This window comes from Colletotrichum spaethianum, assembly GCF_022836535.1.
Source record: "Colletotrichum spaethianum MAFF 239500 DNA, contig13, whole genome shotgun sequence".
Taxonomy (NCBI): domain Eukaryota; kingdom Fungi; phylum Ascomycota; class Sordariomycetes; order Glomerellales; family Glomerellaceae; genus Colletotrichum; species Colletotrichum spaethianum.
The window spans coordinates 286781-304610 of NW_026054783.1; the positions used below are offsets into that span (position 1 = coordinate 286781).

The window sequence follows — 17830 nt, forward strand, 5'->3', positions numbered from 1 at the left end:
CAACTACGGCAGGCCGAAGCTGCTAACATCAAGGTCGGAGCTGTGCCAGTCCACCCACTTCCATGTCTCGAGGATTCTTGCTCGTCGCTCGGTATCCCGGGTAGGAGGTGATGGGTAGGATGTGTAGGGGGCGCGCGAAGCTAGCAATCCAGGATGTATGTCATTGGAGGTGTTGAGTCGTTGGAATTGAGAAAAGGTGTTGCTGTCGGGGAAACTGGGCTCGGGCGAGTTTGTGTGTTGTTGAATTGGGCGGGATGCAGATGCAGTTGGGGATGGATCACAGGCCAACAGCAATTACCTTAACTAACAGTCGCATTCGAAGTCGCGCCGAGCGTCGCTAACGACGGGGCCGGGTGTCTCGCGCTAATGACAACCCGCGCCCCATCCAGCCTGTCCCGGAGCTGATCGTAGCTTCCACGCCCCCAGCCTGTTTGGCACGCGCAGCACGCCAACCCAGGTGGACCGCGGACGGTGGGTGGGAGGTCACTGTGGTGCTACCCCACATGCTCAAGCACGCTGTGAAACTGAGCTTCAGGGGAGCTGCCGGCAAGGTCCTCACTAACAATTAATGCACACTCATTGGACGGAACGCAACCCGCGGGACATGATGCGCAGCTGATTGCTTGTCTTAATTACGAGCTCTGCCTACGCCGCACATACGTACCGAACTTACGCACCTCCAGTCACGAGCAGCTCATTGCAACCTGCAGCACGGGCATCGTCATCCCTCGATCACTTTTCCACGCATGCTCTCGCCCCCCCCGCCCTCCGACACTGACACTTTGATTGAAGCTTGATTTCCCTTTGGACTACTAAGCTGCTTTTTCTCGCGGTGCATTACGATCAACTACCTCTAGAGCCATGATCTAGGCGACATTCCGCGAACACGATTCTATATTATACGCCTGGTACCGGGCCCCAGTCACGATGGCGGGCGGCACTGGCGAGAAGCTCACCACGGCGACCATCATCGTCGCTGGCGTCGCCGCTTTGGTAGCCACGTTTCTATCGGCTGTGTAAGTACTGGCCATGGTTTTAGAGCAAACGCGACTCTGGCTAACGTGCAACTCGCAGCTCCATCTTCCTTCAAGCGTACGCCGTTCTCTCGTTACTCTCGGCCGATTACGATTAACAACGATACAGGAAAAACTATCGAAAGCCACTCCTACAACGATATGTTGTTCGAATCTTGCTCATGTATGTCTGCTATGTTTCGAGCATATAAAAGGGCGGATCTGACTGTTTTAGGGTTCCCATATACTCGATCGCCTCGTGGACAAGCATGATCTCTATCAGAGCTGCTTCGTTCCTTGACCCCATTCGAGACATTTATGAGGTGGCTATCCTGCTCTTGCTTTTTAGGCTGGGTGTTCTAACAAAGCCAGGCTTTTACCATATATACCTTCTTCCAGCTCCTTATCAACTACCTAGGCGGAGAACGAGCCTTAATCATCATGACCCATGGCCGAGAACCAGTTTCCCATCTGTGGCCTATGAACCACGTACTACCGCGTGTCGACATATCTGACCCTCATACGTTCCTGGCAATCAAGCGTGGCATTCTTCAGTACGCGTGGTTAAAGCCTATCTTAGCTCTGGCCGCCGTCGTTATGAAGGCTACCGGAACCTACCAGGAGGGCTACATTGGCGTGGAGTCGGGCTACTTATGGAGCGGTATCATCTACAACATCAGCGTCACAGTGAGCTTGTACTCCCTCGGTCTGTTTTGGGTCTGCATGCACAACGATCTTTTACCCTTCCGCCCGGTACCTAAGTTCTTGTGCATCAAGCTCATCATCTTCGCCTCTTACTGGCAAGGCTTTTTTCTGTCTATTCTCGTCTGGTTGGGAGCCATTCCAGACAGCGTTGAGGGTTACTCTCCCGACAACTTGGCCGCTGCCATACAAGATGCTCTCATTTGTGTCGAAATGCCGGCATTCGCGATCGCTCACTGGTACGCCTTCTCATGGCACGACTTTGCCGACAACAGTATCTCGTCTGCGAGGATGCCTGTCAAGTTCGCCATGCGTGATGCTTTTGGCGTCAGGGATCTCATCGAAGACTCCAAGGAGACGTTTACCGGCGACAAGTACGGTTACCGCTTTTTCGACTCGGGTGACAAAATCATGGCGCACGAGGAGTCGCGTGCTAGACTGGGCAGGCTTGATGAGGGCATGCGATACACGAGGGGCGGCAAAGCGAAGTACTGGATTCCTACACCTGGCCAGGTGGACCGTCAAACGAACCGTGATATGAACGAACGAGATCCCTTGCTTCAGGGAACCGCGGGTGGCCCAAGTGAGGAGTACAACTACGCCAATGGTACCTTCAACGAAGACCTCGCCAACGACCCTCAGATAGACCCTGACGACGAGCGGCTCTTTGACAAGGCACGCGAGCTGGAATTTGGCGATTGGAACGTGAGTCAAAACAGATCTGAGCGTGTTTCGTTGGCTGACAATATCTAGTACCCCGTCATCACCGCTAATGAGCCGCTGAGCAAACGGTACATGTCCTCCCAGGGTAGCTTGGGTTTCCATGCCGAACCACGATCGACGGTCGAGCGTCTGCGGGTGTCACCGCGGAATAGCGAGCCGGCCGTTGTTTCCAGCAAAAAGAAGAAGAAGAAGCAGAAACAAGTTACAGCTGAGACTCCAGGCTCGTCATCGTCTCCCGATCGTTCTGGATCTGGCCCTCCATCCAAGCCGCAGAGCCCGTCGCCTCAACCAGCGGAGGTATCCGCCGAGACCGAGGAAGAACCTGAGCCAAGACCAAGTGCTCAGAAGCAATACAGCCATCCAGAAGATTCTCCTCTTCTGCAAGAGGCCATGACATCCCCATGGGCGGAGAGCGAGCAAGAAGACGACTTCAACAAGAACTTTGGCGTGGGAGAAGATGACGAGTTCAAGAACGTGTGGAGCGGTGGCGAGCCATCTCAGTCCCGTTAGATGGAGTGTGAACAATTCGAACGCTGCTTTGCATATTATGAGTTTGATACCCTTACTCTCATGTTCTATGTTTAAGCAATACTGGCATAGCGAGGAGTTTGCGAGGAATACGAATGCGTCTTGGTGACAACAGTTGACTTGTCAGGGGGTTTCGTTGTGTAGCATGTTAGCCCATAGAAACAAATGAACGGCTTAGACGGACTAGAAATTGTATACTTGATGTTCTTTCGGTTCTGTCTCATCAAAGCTTGTTGACCGTTCTGTTTAGCCGGTCACATACTCACTCGATGGGCCTCGTACGGGCCATCGTATATTGTAAGGTCCAAGAGCCTGGCCCTCTTGTCGTCAACCACTAGCCTATCCGATGATCTTCTGCTCATCCTGACGCATCCGCCGCCGACGTTGCTGCCTCAGCGCCGCCAAATCCTCTTCGTCCTCCGCGGTCGCCGGACTGGGTGGCAGCTCCCCCGTCGCCCACTCCTTTGGTTCAGGCCCCAGGTCAAACTCCAAAGTCCCCCCGTTGGCGAAGATGTACCCCCATGTCACCCACGCCTTGTCCCACTGCTCGCCATTGACGCGCAGACTCTGTACGTAGTACGCATCCTCAGAGCCGCCCGTCGACGACACCTTGAGCTCGCGCCCGCCGCCGAGCGAGATGGTCAGATCCGAAAACCACGGCGACCCGATGAGGAAGGTTGTCTGGCCAGTGAGTGGGTACAGCCCGATCATGTTCCACAGCAGCCAAGACTCCATCGCGCCAGCGTCCGAGTTGCCCGGGAGGCCGTCAGGGGCGGGCTTGTAGTAGGATTTTGCGACGAAGCGGGAGCGCTCCACCGAGAGGTGCTGCTTGTTGACAAAGTTGAACAGGTACGGCGTCCCGAAAGAGGGCTCATTGCCCGGGTTGAAGATCGTGTTGCCGAAGGCGCCGTTGCCCGCGTACTGCCCCGGCTCGAACGTCTTCTCCAGCCTGTCAGAGAAGCGCTGGGCCCCGCCAGTCAGGTTGACGAGATGCGCGACGTCATGATGCGCGTTGAACGAGTACTCCCACGGCGTGGCCTGGTAGTACGCCTCCGCCCAGTAGCAGCCGCCGCAGTCGAGGGGGTCCTGCGGCGGGAAGCTGCCGTCGGCATTGCGTGGGCCCATGAAGCCACTGAAGCCGTGGGCCGTCATGTTCTCGTTCCAGTGGTTACGCCAGTTCCGGGACCGCTGCAAGTACCGCTTGGCGACGTCGGAAACGCCCAGCCCCTTGGCAACCTGATAGATGTTGAAATCATTCACCGAATACTCGACGGCGCGGGTGACGGCGCGGGCGAAGCGGGGCGAGATCCAGCCGAGCTCGAGCCAGTCCGGAAGGGCGCCGCGGCCCTCCTTGGTGGAGCCGGAGAGGTCGCGCGGGTCGTTGTTGGGTGGGGGCGTCACCTCGCCGTTCTTGAGCATGGCTGAAAGGCCGTCGTCCCAGTTGACGGCGCCGCGGACGCCCTTGACGTAGGCGTCGGCGAGGACGTTGTCGCTGTTGGAGCCAGCCTGGACGGCGCCGTTGTAGAAAGACGAGCGGGCGTCTGAGACGTAGCCCTCGTGCCGCCAGATATCAATCATGGAACGAATGAACTCCTCGTAGGCCTCGGGCTGGAGGACGTGGAGTAGAGAGGTGGTGCAACGAAACTGTACGCTGTTAGATTGATGGCGGCAGAAAACACCTCGAAGCCAGGCTCACCGTATCCCAAAATGTGAAGATGTCGTCGTAGTAGGGCTCGGATGACTCCCAGAGCGGATTCTCGCCCGTCTTGTTTGTGGGCAGCAGGTTCATGAAGTACAGCGCCGAGTACAGTTGGTTCAGCTTTGGTGTGTCCGTTTCTGATGTCTTTACTTTGGAGAGAACCTCGGTGTTCCACGCCTCACGGGTGGCTTGTCTAACGGAAGAGAGGCTCCTGTCGGCAGGGATCTCCGAGTTGACATTGCTGCAAGCCTGGGAGGCCGAAATAAATGAGACTCCAACTCTCGATTTTACAGCGGCGTCTTTGAAGCTGAAGATGGCACCCAAGCGCTGCGTTCTCGACTCATAGGTTGTCTCATTACCGTACTCGGAGAGCTCCGTTGACGTGCGGTCTACGCCGAGAAACGTCTTGTACGTTGCTGGACGGTCGAAATATCCGCAGAAGTAGACCTTCCACTCCTCAGCACGGTTCCAACCCTGGTTTGTGTTAGCTAGTGGAGGCTTAGGACAATAATGACCTGCACTCACGTTATCATAGTAGCCATAGCCCTCATAGTGGAAATCATCTCCCTCCACCACTTCAATTTTGCCTCCCAGATAGTTCTGGCCAAGGCCCTGTCCTCTGTATGACGGCAGAACATGAGAGACGTCTACAATGACGTTCCCCAGGGCGCTTCCATTTCCAGGGAACGTGTATTGATACAGTCCCGCCCTCCCTGTAGCTCCGAGCTCAACGACGACCCCGGAGCTGAGGAAAGACTTGTAGTGGCCAACCTCGGTCTGATCTGGCTGCGCTCTAGTGTCGGTGTTCTGACTTAGAGGATTGTCAATGGTGCCCACGACGGGCATTTGGTTGACTACGCCGTATTTGGGCGCGCCGCCGGTGCCGTGTTCGTGAAGCATGGAGAAGCCGATGAAGTGGCCATCAGGCAGGTAGCCGGAATAAGCATCAACTCCATTCTCCAAATCAGGTCCGATCTTCACAATGCCCAACGGTCGTGATACACCCGGAAATGCGTTTCCACCGGCTACAGTGCCAGTCTGAACGATGTCAATTGATAGGAAACAGGAATGGTCTGGGAGCAACTCACGTCCGTCAAAACGTAGCTAGAGAGGTCGGCAGACTGCGCTGCTACGGCCGAGGCCATGTGCAAAAGAGTAACTCGACGCATTTTGATAACAGATGGTATAACCTGCACATTCACAACTCAACACAAAATGACCGCGAAGACTTTATACCTTTGACATGAACGCAGCCAAGTCCCCACATGCACTTCTCTAAAGACGGAGGTTGCACCCGGATGAAGCTGTCCGGTGACTCTTGATTGACAGTCCCAAGTAGGAAGGCAAACAGCCGACACCGGGGTATCTCATGAAAACGAAAGGACTTGGCTCCCAAGGCCAGGCGCGAAGCGTCGTTGCAGGAGTCTCCACGAGGTAGTATTTCCTCGCTGTGAGGATCGCGGGTGGGTAACGAGGGACTGGCAACGTGCGGGAACGAGAGACTATGACTGGACAATGTGTGAAAGAAATGGCATGACGAGCTCGAAGGGCTATCTGCGGTAGATAAAATGGAGATATGAAAAAGAAAGAGACCGCGGAAAGCGATGTTTAAGACATGTGCATCACAAGACGGACAACCGCATATGACAAGCGTTGCAACGCGGACCGGCAAATAAATGCCATGGGCGGCTCCAAGCTTCTTGGTGTTTGCCCATTTCGTCGCTCGAGGGGTTAGGCTCATTTCGCGGCATAACCCACACGCTCGGCCGTTCGTGTAGCCTCCCCGCTCCTATAGGAGCTGGGCTTAAGCGCCTCAGCCCAGGGTACGGAAAATGAAATGCAACCCATAACGGTCTAGCGATATGGTTCTTGTAGTCTGATAAGCGTAAGGTTGCAGCAGGAGAAGCGCGCTCAGCCTGGGGCGTCGTGCTTGGGGCCATCATGGAGTAGAGTTGCCGAGACTTCTGGCCTTAAAGGTGTTATAACGGTGGGAAGCCACGACTGACCAACGCCATTCCAGGCGCATTGGCAGGCTTTGTCTAATAGCTGTGGTTTCCTTGAATCATATGGAGATGAGATGCCGAGACCCAGGTTCATTGGAGAAGGGGACATAAATCCAAGACATTACTGGCCGCGAGCAGTGCGCTTTGGTTTTCGAGACCCGAAGACCCTTCGACTCGGGGATGTCTCATATGGTCCTTTGATTCGGCCCCGTGCCCGGAAGTCACACTGATCAACGACGCTGCCGAACTAAACTGACGTTGCTTAGCCAAGACTCCCTCGAGCGGGTGACCGAGAAACAAAAACAAAAACATTATCGAATTATGATAGAGGTACCTGTGTTGACCTCAAAGTAATTCTACCAGAGGGCTAGAGGCACAGTTGCTGAGGAAGGCCGACGATCGGCTAGATAAATACAGAAGATACTTGAATTTGTATGGTAGGGCCGCGGTTTGGCAAGTATAGCTATCTTTAACTGGCTTCTAAGTGTACCTGGGAAGGGTTTTTTTTTGTCACCCGCTTGGCCCCTCTATCCAGGAACAATCGAACGTGAGCCACTGCCACTTGACTTGAGGTGTGCCCAGATGATGGCGAAGCGGTGCCCATAGAGGTAGGTTTACCAGAAACGCATGCTAAGGCGAATGATGATTTGCTGCTCAGTATATTCGAAGACTGTGGGCATGCCTTATCGTCTACAGAAGAACCAAAAGCCTAGATGTCTCCTGTTTGTGCGATCTCCAATACTATTGAAATCCAAGGAGCTACTGCAGGATGCAGGAGAAGGTCTTACTGCTGGTAAGATAATTTGGCCCTGTTAGACCGACGAGCCAAGCCACGTGCGGAAAGCGCATCTGGCGAGTTCTGGAAGAAGGGAATATGATACGGAAATAAGATGAGGATTACTTACATGATCGGCAAGACGCATTTGTGGCCCCGGACATGCGGAGGCTCTTCATTAAGGTACGGGTTGTCCACCAGCCGCGTTGTAAACGTCTCGATCAAGAATACCAACAACGAGGAGCTTTTCCAAGGCGTCATGGTTGTAGCTTGTTGTCTAATTTGCTCCAGCCTTGACGTTCTTTTAGTTCGTTTGTGATACGATTACCATGGCATCCTAGGCGAATGTTGAGGGTTGCTAAGAAGCGGTACTGCTCTGGAGAAGACAACGGAGCAAGTTTTACTATTAAGTCAAGATAAAGGCCTGTTCTTCCATCTCTAAAGAACAACGTCCTAGATGTCGCATAGTGAAGCTCACTGCTACCATGATGGTATCGTCCTCGTGGCCTAGTGGGTGCCGGAGGACCAAGCTCATACCGGAGCTGTACCCAGAGCCATCCGGTGCCAGGTGTAGCCTGGAACCGCTAGAGGTGGGGGTTTTCACGTGACACACAGGATCTGCTCGGCCCCACCATGAAATTTATCCGACATGGGAAGCGGTGTGAGAATTTTGTCGGTCTCAACGTCGGTGAGCCGTGGCAGAATTTGTGAATCGCATCGCTCTGCCCAAGTCCAGCCAAGGTGATTGTTTTTTGTCGCCCGCTGGTATAAGCCTGGCGAGGCAATTTCTGGCCTATGGTGCCTTCGAACTGCTCCAGATCCACCGGCTCACTTTATGAACCTCCAGAGCGCTGGTCCGTCACCAATTCCTCCATTATCACGCCGAGGGCAGAATTTCTTAGGCGGTCACCGCGACTCTGCAACAAGTATCTCAACTATTGAGCCTTTGGTTGCCAACTAGAGAAGCCCAGCTTCGGAAAGACAGCATCTTTAGGGATCGATCCGAACACCCGGCGGAGAATTCAACAGCAGACTCGCCATGGGTCGAAAACCGAATCCCGTGATTGGGGAGTATTTTACTCGGGGCCCCAAGCTTGCAGACTCCAGCAATCGTTACCCGCATACCTGCAAGTTATGCGGCGAAAACTTCCCTAAAGGCAGAGGTGAAGTCTTACACAAGCACATCACCGAGAAGTGCCCTGCCATTACTCCCGAGGAGCGCATCAACGCCGCTCTTGGATTTGCAGGACTCCACTCTGGTTCTTCAGCACCCCGATCAATGAATCTCACCGTCAACCAACTCGACCCCGCTGCGGCGGAAGTCGCACCCGAGGCCCCTGAGAATTGGTCTGCCCTTCGCACCCTCGCCGAAGCTTCTCGTCAGGTTGGTGAGAATGAGATGGGTGCTCCTTCAGTCCCTGGTCGCGATCTGTCTGAGTCAGCTGTTCGCCAGCTTGGAATCGGCTTTGAGGTTCAGGAGCAGTTCACTTTGGAGAACCCACCTGTGAGCTACGACAACCGACCTGGCCGTGAGCGTAAGGGTGAGTTTTCGTATTGCCTCCTTCTTTTGTTTTGTTCCTCTTCCCAACGACTACTGTAATCTACTTGAATGTCAAAGAGCATTCGATGGTTTCCACACCAAAGGCACAAACAACATGAGTAATGCTGACTTGCATACAGAATCCACTTCCAATGATAGCACCAACCCTTTGAGTTACCTCACCACAGAGGAGAAGATGGAACACCTCCAAGCTGCCACTCAGCAGCAGAACAACACTGCTTTGGATTCATCAGATCTATCGGTCGCCGCCGCCGCAACCGCGCGTCTCACTGACTCCCTTATGGACCCCCAGTTGGCTACTGAGCATCCTGAGCCCCAGGTCTTGAGTCCCGTCATGTCTCCAACCGAAGCTTGCAAGCCAGAGGCTCCTGGCAACAGTGTGCCCGTCACCAACACCCCTGGCCCTGCTATGCCGCAACAACTTCAACAACCTCAGCAACAGCAATCCCAGCAGCCTCAGCAACCCTGGGGTGAGATGACTTACATGACGACCAACCACAACCCCGCAGTCGCGACTCATGTGGCCCCTATTGCACCGCCCAACAGAGGCGGCACTAGAATGCCGATAGGAAACGGGACTCAAAGCGAGCACAAGCGCAAGGCTTACAATCCGGTTCGGCGCAAGGAAGTCCAGGCTGCCCGTAAGAAAGGGGCCTGCATCAGATGCCGCATCCTCCGCAAGACATGCGGTACCAACGACCCCTGCGATCAGTGCCGCAAGATTCAAGGGCCTCGTCATTGGACCTACCCTTGCGTCCGTACCCGCCTTAACCAAGAACTGACTCTCTATTCGGCCGCCTTGATAGTAGTCCTGGCGCAGACTAGAGTGAAACACGCTCGGCAAAACTACCAATTGCTGTCGAACGGCACCTCTCTTGTCGTCTCCTTGTGGGAGGACAGCCCCAGTCTGACGCTTGCCGCGCTCGTCACTCCCCGCCCCCAGCAACCTGTCGCCGAGGAGTCGGAGCAAACTAATGGAGACGCCAAGCCAGTCTATCAGGTTGTCATGATCGACCAGGATAAGGAGGATCTTCCTGCCCGCATGGAGGAGTTTTTAAAGTCCATCTTGCCGACCCTAATACAGCGCGAGCCGTCTCATTTCATGCAGGTTGTTTTGGAGGCTGCCCAGAAGTTCCCTCAAGAAAGGACAACAGGCAAGAACCTGAAGCTGGCCATTGAGCTCTGGGGTCTTATTGAGATCCTCGACCGAGAGCGCGGCTGGTACATCGCCGAAGAGCGTGAAGGAGTTGTATCGCCCCGGGGCCCTGAGGAGTTTGCCGGAAGCGATGACCAGGACATATACAACCTGATCACTTTCCAGCTGTCTGCGGCAACGGAGCGCAAGGCAAACAACGTGTCCAACAAGCTCATAAGCGAGCTCCAGCGCTGCCTGGAGAACGGCAAGGCCAGGATCAACTTTGACGTGTATCTATCGATCCTGATTCTCCTCCACTGCCTCGAAAAGACGACCTGGACTTTCAAGGTGTGGGAGATGGATGATTTCCGTCAACGCTGGCCCCTCGACCGCCCTCCTGCAATGTACGTCAATCAGGGCCGGGAGATCGCCGACCTTCTCAAGATGCTCCTGACTCTCCGAAAGTCCCACCCCAAGACGTTCCGAACCCTCGACGGACGTCTTAGCGTTATCGACGTTGGCGACTCAGACTTTGCCATGATGGCGGAGTTCTTTGAAGCCCTGAACCTGGACTGTAAGCTTCTTTCTTTCCCTCCAGTCTAATTCTTAGTTTCCTTACTAACGGTCATTCCTTCTCTAGATGACGATGTCGTCCAGAAGCTGGAGACGTGCGCCTTTAGTCCCGAGACGTCCCGCTCGCTGGAGCTGCACTTCTGTAGTCAAGTGCTGCTCCCGCCTAAGGAGGGTGACCACGGCCACCACGTCGCCGCTGCCTCAAGCTCTGGTCATAGCACGCCGCCCCCTCCTCCCCCCGGCCCCGGCCCTGACAATGGCCCTACCTCCCTGGCTTCCCCACCCCCTCCCTCTCAGCAGCTGCCGCCCTCCATGTCGTAGAACGACAAGCACATCTCTGTGAATACCTTTTGAACTATTACTGGGATTAGACAGCGGCAGCAGCAGTTAGGCAGCCTGTGAAGGCACGCACCTTCACACTCACATTCACATTCACGATGATGAACGATTGGACGAACAAATAACCGACAAAGGATAATGATGTACGACTACCGCCACTATGGAACAAAAGCAAAACCACAAAAAAGTTAGATACCACAAGGACTACAGAACTTTGGCGTGAGGCACTGGAAAATGGGAACAAAAGTAGACTTCGGATAGAAGGGTTTCCTGTTTATAGATGGGAATATCCCGCGACCCTCGGTTTGAGGATGGCATTCATTGCCCATAGATTTTACTCGTAGATACCCAACGCAAGTACCGACGCAGTTCATCATTGAATTATGTGACTCCACCGGTGTGAACTAGTGAGAAGTCGAGGTCGACACTCACATGATTGTGGCACAGTTTGGGGTTGAATGAGTTTTGGTCCCAACAGTTTCTGGTCTGAATGGCTTCTGCTCTGAACGCGTTCCGGTTTCAGTTACTTCTGGCTAAAGCCATGCCACAAGATAGCCACGTCCGAATTGGGTAGCTCTTCAGTTTCCTATATTTGGATTTGTATTCCAAAACATGATCTATCAGACCTTGAACGTTCATCAGTCATGCGCCTCATTACAGACATGAATCTCTATGTCCCCGCCCAGCGCGTTTGCACATCACTACAGGAATAACGACCCCTAGAAGCTTCGTGGCCATGCCCAAACAACTCTCTTCTCTGCTTCCTTGTCATTCGCTGCCGGACATCCCACTATCTCATCCTGCACTGGGGGGGAGGCCACTAGCCCTTCCCGATACTGGAGATGGAATCTCCCGTGGCCGTCCTCGAAGGTCCCATGCCGGGACGCTTAATCTTCCTGAAGCAGGCAAACTCATTCTTGCTCGCCTCCCGCAGCCGCTTCAGGACGCTGCGCATCTCCGGGAGCTCGCTCTGCAGCCGGGCGCGAGCGTCGTTATCGGTGCGTCCGTCGAGCTCCTGGTAGATCTCGCTTTGAAGTTGTGATGCGCGGTCGGTAGTGTACTGGCTGAGCGTCTGGGCAACGAACTCGACGTCGAGGGTGGCTTGCATCAGCGCCTCAAGGGTATATCTCTGGCGTGTGCGGAATGCCTCGAGAAGCTCGCGGCTGGTTTGCTCGAGGAGGTAGGAGAGTACTTGGGAAGTGAGGGTAGGGGCGGTGGTTGAGACTTGGGTGTGGACAAGGACAAGACTCAGAAGAGCCTCGTAGACATAGGGTCTCGCTTCACGCGGCTTCTGGCCAGTCTCGGGAACCCAATCTGGCGAGGTAACTCCAGCTTGGACAATGTTCCGCAACTGTTCAATGGATGGCCGGGTATAAGACTGGAAGAGCCTGGCATCGATCTGACCCAGGACGTCCTTGATTGTCTTGGACTCGTCACTGAGCTTAACCGAAAATGCGTTCTCAAACTGCGAGTTGAGGCTCGGAACCACCTTGGCCCGGAGGGCCTGAAGGTTGCTAAGAGTAAGGAGCATGCGGACGTTCTGCCTTTTGTAAGCTAACACTCTTGAAATACCCGATGCGCTAACTTACCCTATCCCCAGCATCGAGAGTCGCTCTTCCACCGCTGGGCGCGGGCACGGCGGTGGCGACAATAGTACCGTCCACATCCGTTGTCCAGTCGTCATCAGCCTTCTTGACAGATCGTTCCGCGTTTTCCACCATGCCGCTCAACGCCTTATAGAGCGTCGTGACGTACTGGCTTCTAACCATCTGCAAAAGTTTGCTAGGCGGTGGGAGAACAATATCCCCCGCACCAGGCTTAGACATGGCTTCAGATATGTAGAGAATTTTCTGCATGCCAGCGAGCAATGCGCCTTCGAAAGCCGAAAAGCTCGAGGGCATGCGGGTCAGGTCGCCGAGATCTGGTGACCGGTGCCAATCCTCGACGAATTTGATGTTCTCGGCGTCCTTGTTCCATGCGGCGCAAAGAGCAGTGACGCACCGCTCTCTGGCAACGTTAACAAGTGCCTTGAGTCTGTCCAGGACGCTGGCATCTGGCGCGTTGGCAACCGGGCCGATGCTTGCCAAGTCGGACGCACCGGAACCCACCAGGGCAAGCATCTTGGAGAGGTAGTGAACACCGCTGACCGAGTTCGACCATGGAGGCCAGAAAGCCAGCTTCTCCCACGTCTCGCCGCGCTTGGGTGACGGTGGCGGGATGTTGTTAGGGTCAAGATTAAGACGAGCATCTCTCGGTCCGGTGGGCGAAAGGCCTCCGGCACCGGCGGATAGCGGGCTCTTTGGTGACATTGGAAGAGGCGAGAACAATAGTGAAATATCCTCCGGGGGTGGACCTGCGAAGAAGGCAAACACTGTCTCGCGGATCATATCGACGAGCTCCAGCGTGCCATTTTGTAGATCGTCCGCGCCCTGTTCCGTGAATTGATGATGGTGCTGAGACTCTCCGTTGTACCCCAAGGGAAGCGTGCGCTGGATGTTGCCATCCAGGAAGCCTTGTACGATCTGCCAAAAGTCCACAACCTCTCCGAGGATGCCTTGCGAGGAGAGGATACTCGACAAGAATGCCAACATTTTCTCCCACAGCTCGATGACGTCGGCAGAGTCGGCAGATCCAATCTTATTCTCAACAGTGGCGCGGCCTAAAGAACGGAGATGAGAAGCGACCGTGTGCGGGCCGGGCTTGTCGGCATTGGCAAGGCGTCGTCGCAATACCTCGACCTCGACTTTGGAACGATCAGACGTCGATTGGATCTTTCCCTTGAGATGGTCATACCGACTAAGCAGCCAGACCCAAATCGGATTGTCGTCCACGCCCAGTTCCAGGAGTAGGCTAATTAGCTCCATGTGCTGATCCTGCTGGCCCAGATTGTCGGACTTAGACACTCCATGAAGGGTAACGAGCTTCCGCCAGACGTCGCGCTTGAAAGCCTGAATCTGCTCGTCCACATCGTGCCACATGCGTGCTGCAAGGACAATCTGGTAGATTGTGTCTGACGAGGCCTCGGTAGAAAGGTTCGCTGCCAAAGCCCGGGCATTGTCGGAAAACTTGCGCGCCTTGTTGTACTCCTCCACAAGACTCTCGTAGTCCCTCCGCTTGATGCTGTCGGCAATCGCCGAGCTCAACTCGACATAGTCCTTGAACTGGTCGATGTTCGCAGACACGACCTTAAGATTCTCCTCCTTCTCACGGCCTCCCAGTGCTGGACCCCACACATCTTCCGCCTTGGCGGAAACATCCAGCAGAGGTGCCTTGATTCCCGCCACGCCGTATTCGCTTTCCTTAACCAGCGCATTCTTTTTGCGCGCGTCCGATGTTGGGGATCCTAGGGAGGCAGCGAGGTTCAAGTTGCTGATGCTGCCTCGGAAGCTGCTTCGACTAGCATGGCGGGAGTGAGCACGGGCGCGACCTGTTGTCGGTGGCGGGGGTGGCTCGGCGCCGCGATACTTCATCTCCTTGTAGACATTATCTATGGTGGCCTTGGCCTTGACGAAGCGCTCGAAGTTGGTTTCCACCAGGACCTTGAGTGATGCAGACTTTTGGTCAATCGACTGAGACAGGGTGTCCAAGCCAACCAACAAGCTTTGAGTGTCGGCAGTTGCATGCATCTGTGACAGGAACAGGGCGGGAGAGAAGGTGGTCGAGGACAGTAGGAATCGGTTGCCTGCGCATTGGTCAGTCTTGACATCGTCTTCGCGCTTTGAAACCTACGTACGCAGGCGCGGATCATCTTGGATAGGAACTCCCAACTGGCGGAGAGTCCTGACAACGCTGTCAGTGGTGCCCAATGGGTCGGGTTCGTCCCGCTGGACGATGTTACCGACACCTCCCTTTTCTGACTGGGCTCCAGGTATCATGCTCCGCCGATCACTGACGGCTCTCTCTAGTGCCTGGTACCGCGACTTTCGGCGCTGCATTTTGGCCTTCTTCTCGTCTTTGGCGTCCTCGTCATCGGATGCATCGCTCTGGTTCTTCTCGTCGGGCCACTCATTGGGGTATGGTGTGGGGAGCTGGTAGAAGTCCAGGATCGTTCGCTCGTAGTCGGAAGCCATCTTGGGGTATCTCGGTGTGGTATTTGTCTGAGAAAGCGACCGTTATCCCAACCCACCGGAGACGACTGTGGGTTCTGTGAGGGAGCTCACTGCCACAGGTAGCAGTACGCGTAGCTGTTCGTCTCAAGCGCGGTAGGCGAGCAGTTCCATGGGCCAGAGGGGAGCGAGTGACAATGCCGCTCAAAGACACCGGTCGTGCCAAAGCTGCAAAAAGCACGCAAATGGATGCAGAAAGAAAAGAAGTGGTTATTGGAAGCTTGAATCAGTGATGTTCTGCTTAGGCACTGCAATAGCGGCGAGCAGTTAGTGACACCGATGCAGCCCACTTAGCGCCATAGGACGCAGCTCTCACCGAGACCCCCCCATTCGCACACCAGGCTGGCCTCGAGGTGAGCTCGGTCAGGGCTGCAGGTCTCTACTTCATTGATCGGCTGGGGAACAACTCTGGTCCGTTCCTGACACCCGAGAAAATGGAGCAAAGTGGGGGGGGGGGCCATCTAGCCACTTCTGTGGCTGAACGTTCGGCATCAGTCGGTGCTAGAGGTCGGTCATCGATAATCCCGCGGGATGTTTTCTTCTGCAGGTGAAGAACAGACCGCCGCTTTACTGGGGCTCTGCTGCAGGATCCCACTTTCAGATGATGAACCTCGGATAGCGACAACTCAATAAGGCAGCAAGACAGGCACAGCAGTTGGAGATGCCCAAGATCAACCACGACTGAACTTCAAATGTAAATTCTTGTAACTGAAGTAGCTGCCACGAATATAAATTACAATTCTCGCTGTGAAGGATTTTCCCAGCGACGTTTTTTTATCTATTCCAAAAGACCTTAGCCCGTTGGAACCAACACCCTCAAAGCAGCCAAGACCCGTTCCGGTAAAGCGGCGGCTTATTTTCTCACCTGTCAACCCCGGCCGGGCGCCTCTGCTACGTATTATTTCCTTCTCCCGACCTTAAAATTCCCGTCCCCCGATAATCGACGAAACCTTTCCCCGACCAGCCACTACTCCCCATCTTAACGTATCCTTCAATCCTCAAGGACCGTATCTCCTCACACTTCAGTCACGATGCTGGCCGCCCGTACCTTCGCCGCGCCTCTCCGGCAACAGTGCCTGCGCGCTGCTCCCCGCGCCGCCGCCGTCTCTCAGTTCCAGGTGCGCGCAATTCGCCTTGTTCCTTGCCGTCCCGCGATCCGCCCGTGGCTGTAGAAGCCCGACGACGCCTACGTGCAAAGTCTCGAGGGGCCATGGCAGGACAGCCATTGAAGCAGAACCGCAAGCTGACAAACAAATAGAACTCCAGATTTTACTCGAGCGAGCGTGTCGCCAAGTTCCACGGTGTCAAGGACTCCAACGTATGCCATCCCAATCTTCCTCCGTTACTACCCGCCCCATAAAATTTTACGCGCAAAGTCTCAAGACCTCGGCTGTGTTGTTGCTGGGCACTCGACTTCGACACTGGACTGCTCTCTGCTCTCGCCAGCGATTCGATTGGGAATGTCTCTGTGAAGAAGCCAGGTGCTCTTGCAAGAACTAGTGTCGTCTTCGTAGTCTGGGCGGTGGCTCAAAATCACTCAATTGGCGAAACTCGACTTGCGACACCTAGGCAAGATTAGAATACTGACCCGCCGCGCTATAGGGCAACTACCCGGTCAGCTTGATTGAGGGTGACGGTATCGGTCCCGAGATCTCCCAGGCCGTCAAGGACATCTTCGCCGCAGCCAAGGCCCCGTCACTTGGGAGCCCGTTGATGTCACCCCCATCCTCAAGGACGGCAAGACCGCCATCCCCGATGCCGCCATCGAGAGCATCAAGCGCAACAAGGTCGCTCTCAAGGGACCCCTCGCCGTACGTGGAACAAAACACACCGCCCAGCACGCTCTCCCACTAATCTGGTACATATAGACCCCCATTGGCAAGGGCCACGTCTCCCTGAACCTTACGCTCCGCCGTACCTTCAACCTCTTCGCCAACCTGCGCCCCTGCCGCTCTGTTGCCGGCTACAAGACCCCCTACGACAACGTCGACACCGTCCTGATCCGCGAGAACACCGAGGGTGAATACTCCGGCATTGAGCACGTCGTTGTTGACGGCGTCGTCCAGTCTATCAAGCTCATCACCCGCGAGGCTTCCGAGCGCGTCCTGCGCTTCGCCTTCCAGCAGGCCCAGGAGATTGGCCGCAAGAAGGTCCGCGTCGTCCACAAGGCCACCATCATGAAGATGTCCGACGGTCTCTTCCTCAAGACCGGTCGCGAGGTCGCCAAGGACTACCCTGACATCGAGTTCGACGCCGAGCTGCTCGACAACACTTGCCTGAAGATGGTCACCGACCCCCTCCCCTACAACGACAAGGTCCTTGTCATGCCCAACCTGTACGGTGACATTCTCTCCGACATGTGCGCCGGTTTGATCGGTGGTCTCGGCCTTACCCCCTCCGGCAACATTGGTGACGAGTGCTCCATCTTCGAGGCCGTCCACGGCTCCGCCCCTGATATCGCCGGCAAGGGCCTGGCCAACCCCACTGCTCTGCTTCTCAGCTCCATGATGATGCTGCGCCACATGAGCCTCGGCGAGTACGCCGACAGAATCGAGAAGGCCGCTTTTGATACCCTTGCGGAAGGAAAGGCCCTTACCGGCGACCTGGGTGGCAAGGCCAAGACCCACGAGTTCGCCGGCGCCATCATTTCTAAGTTGTAGATACCTACCTGTA

At 55.2% G+C, this 17830-nt stretch overlaps 5 protein-coding genes across 5 annotated transcripts; 3 read left to right on the top strand and 2 right to left on the bottom strand.

Moving 5' to 3' along the window:
• Positions 1 to 1454: 1454 nt before the first annotated feature.
• On the top strand, positions 1455 to 2948 carry ColSpa_05753 (transmembrane protein 184C; the record flags this gene model as incomplete). The annotated part of the gene is made up of 2 exons (XM_049271965.1): positions 1455 to 2420; positions 2469 to 2948. 2 exons carry the CDS (start codon positions 1455 to 1457, stop codon positions 2946 to 2948), a joined length of 1446 nt encoding a protein of 481 aa, XP_049127922.1.
• Positions 2949 to 3305: 357 nt separating this feature from the next.
• ColSpa_05754 (putative secreted lipase) lies at positions 3306 to 5810 on the bottom strand (the record flags this gene model as incomplete). The annotated part of the gene is made up of 4 exons (XM_049271966.1): positions 3306 to 4610; positions 4663 to 5139; positions 5191 to 5703; positions 5754 to 5810. The coding sequence occupies 4 exons, from the start codon at positions 5808 to 5810 to the stop codon at positions 3306 to 3308; spliced, it is 2352 nt and encodes a 783-aa protein (XP_049127923.1).
• Positions 5811 to 8482: 2672 nt separating this feature from the next.
• ColSpa_05755 (satratoxin biosynthesis SC3 cluster transcription factor SAT20) lies at positions 8483 to 11033 on the top strand (the record flags this gene model as incomplete). The annotated part of the gene is made up of 3 exons (XM_049271967.1): positions 8483 to 8984; positions 9124 to 10713; positions 10780 to 11033. 3 exons carry the CDS (start codon positions 8483 to 8485, stop codon positions 11031 to 11033), a joined length of 2346 nt encoding a protein of 781 aa, XP_049127924.1.
• An 838-nt stretch (positions 11034 to 11871) lies between these two features.
• ColSpa_05756 (exocyst complex component SEC5) lies at positions 11872 to 15121 on the bottom strand (the record flags this gene model as incomplete). Its single annotated transcript, XM_049271968.1, has 3 exons — positions 11872 to 12591; positions 12641 to 14733; positions 14785 to 15121. The coding sequence occupies 3 exons, from the start codon at positions 15119 to 15121 to the stop codon at positions 11872 to 11874; spliced, it is 3150 nt and encodes a 1049-aa protein (XP_049127925.1).
• A 1067-nt stretch (positions 15122 to 16188) lies between these two features.
• Positions 16189 to 17817, top strand: ColSpa_05757 (isocitrate dehydrogenase [NAD] subunit 2, mitochondrial; the record flags this gene model as incomplete). Its single annotated transcript, XM_049271969.1, has 5 exons — positions 16189 to 16275; positions 16416 to 16475; positions 16760 to 16793; positions 16817 to 16968; positions 17026 to 17817. The coding sequence occupies 5 exons, from the start codon at positions 16189 to 16191 to the stop codon at positions 17815 to 17817; spliced, it is 1125 nt and encodes a 374-aa protein (XP_049127926.1).
• Positions 17818 to 17830: the final 13 nt, after the last annotated feature.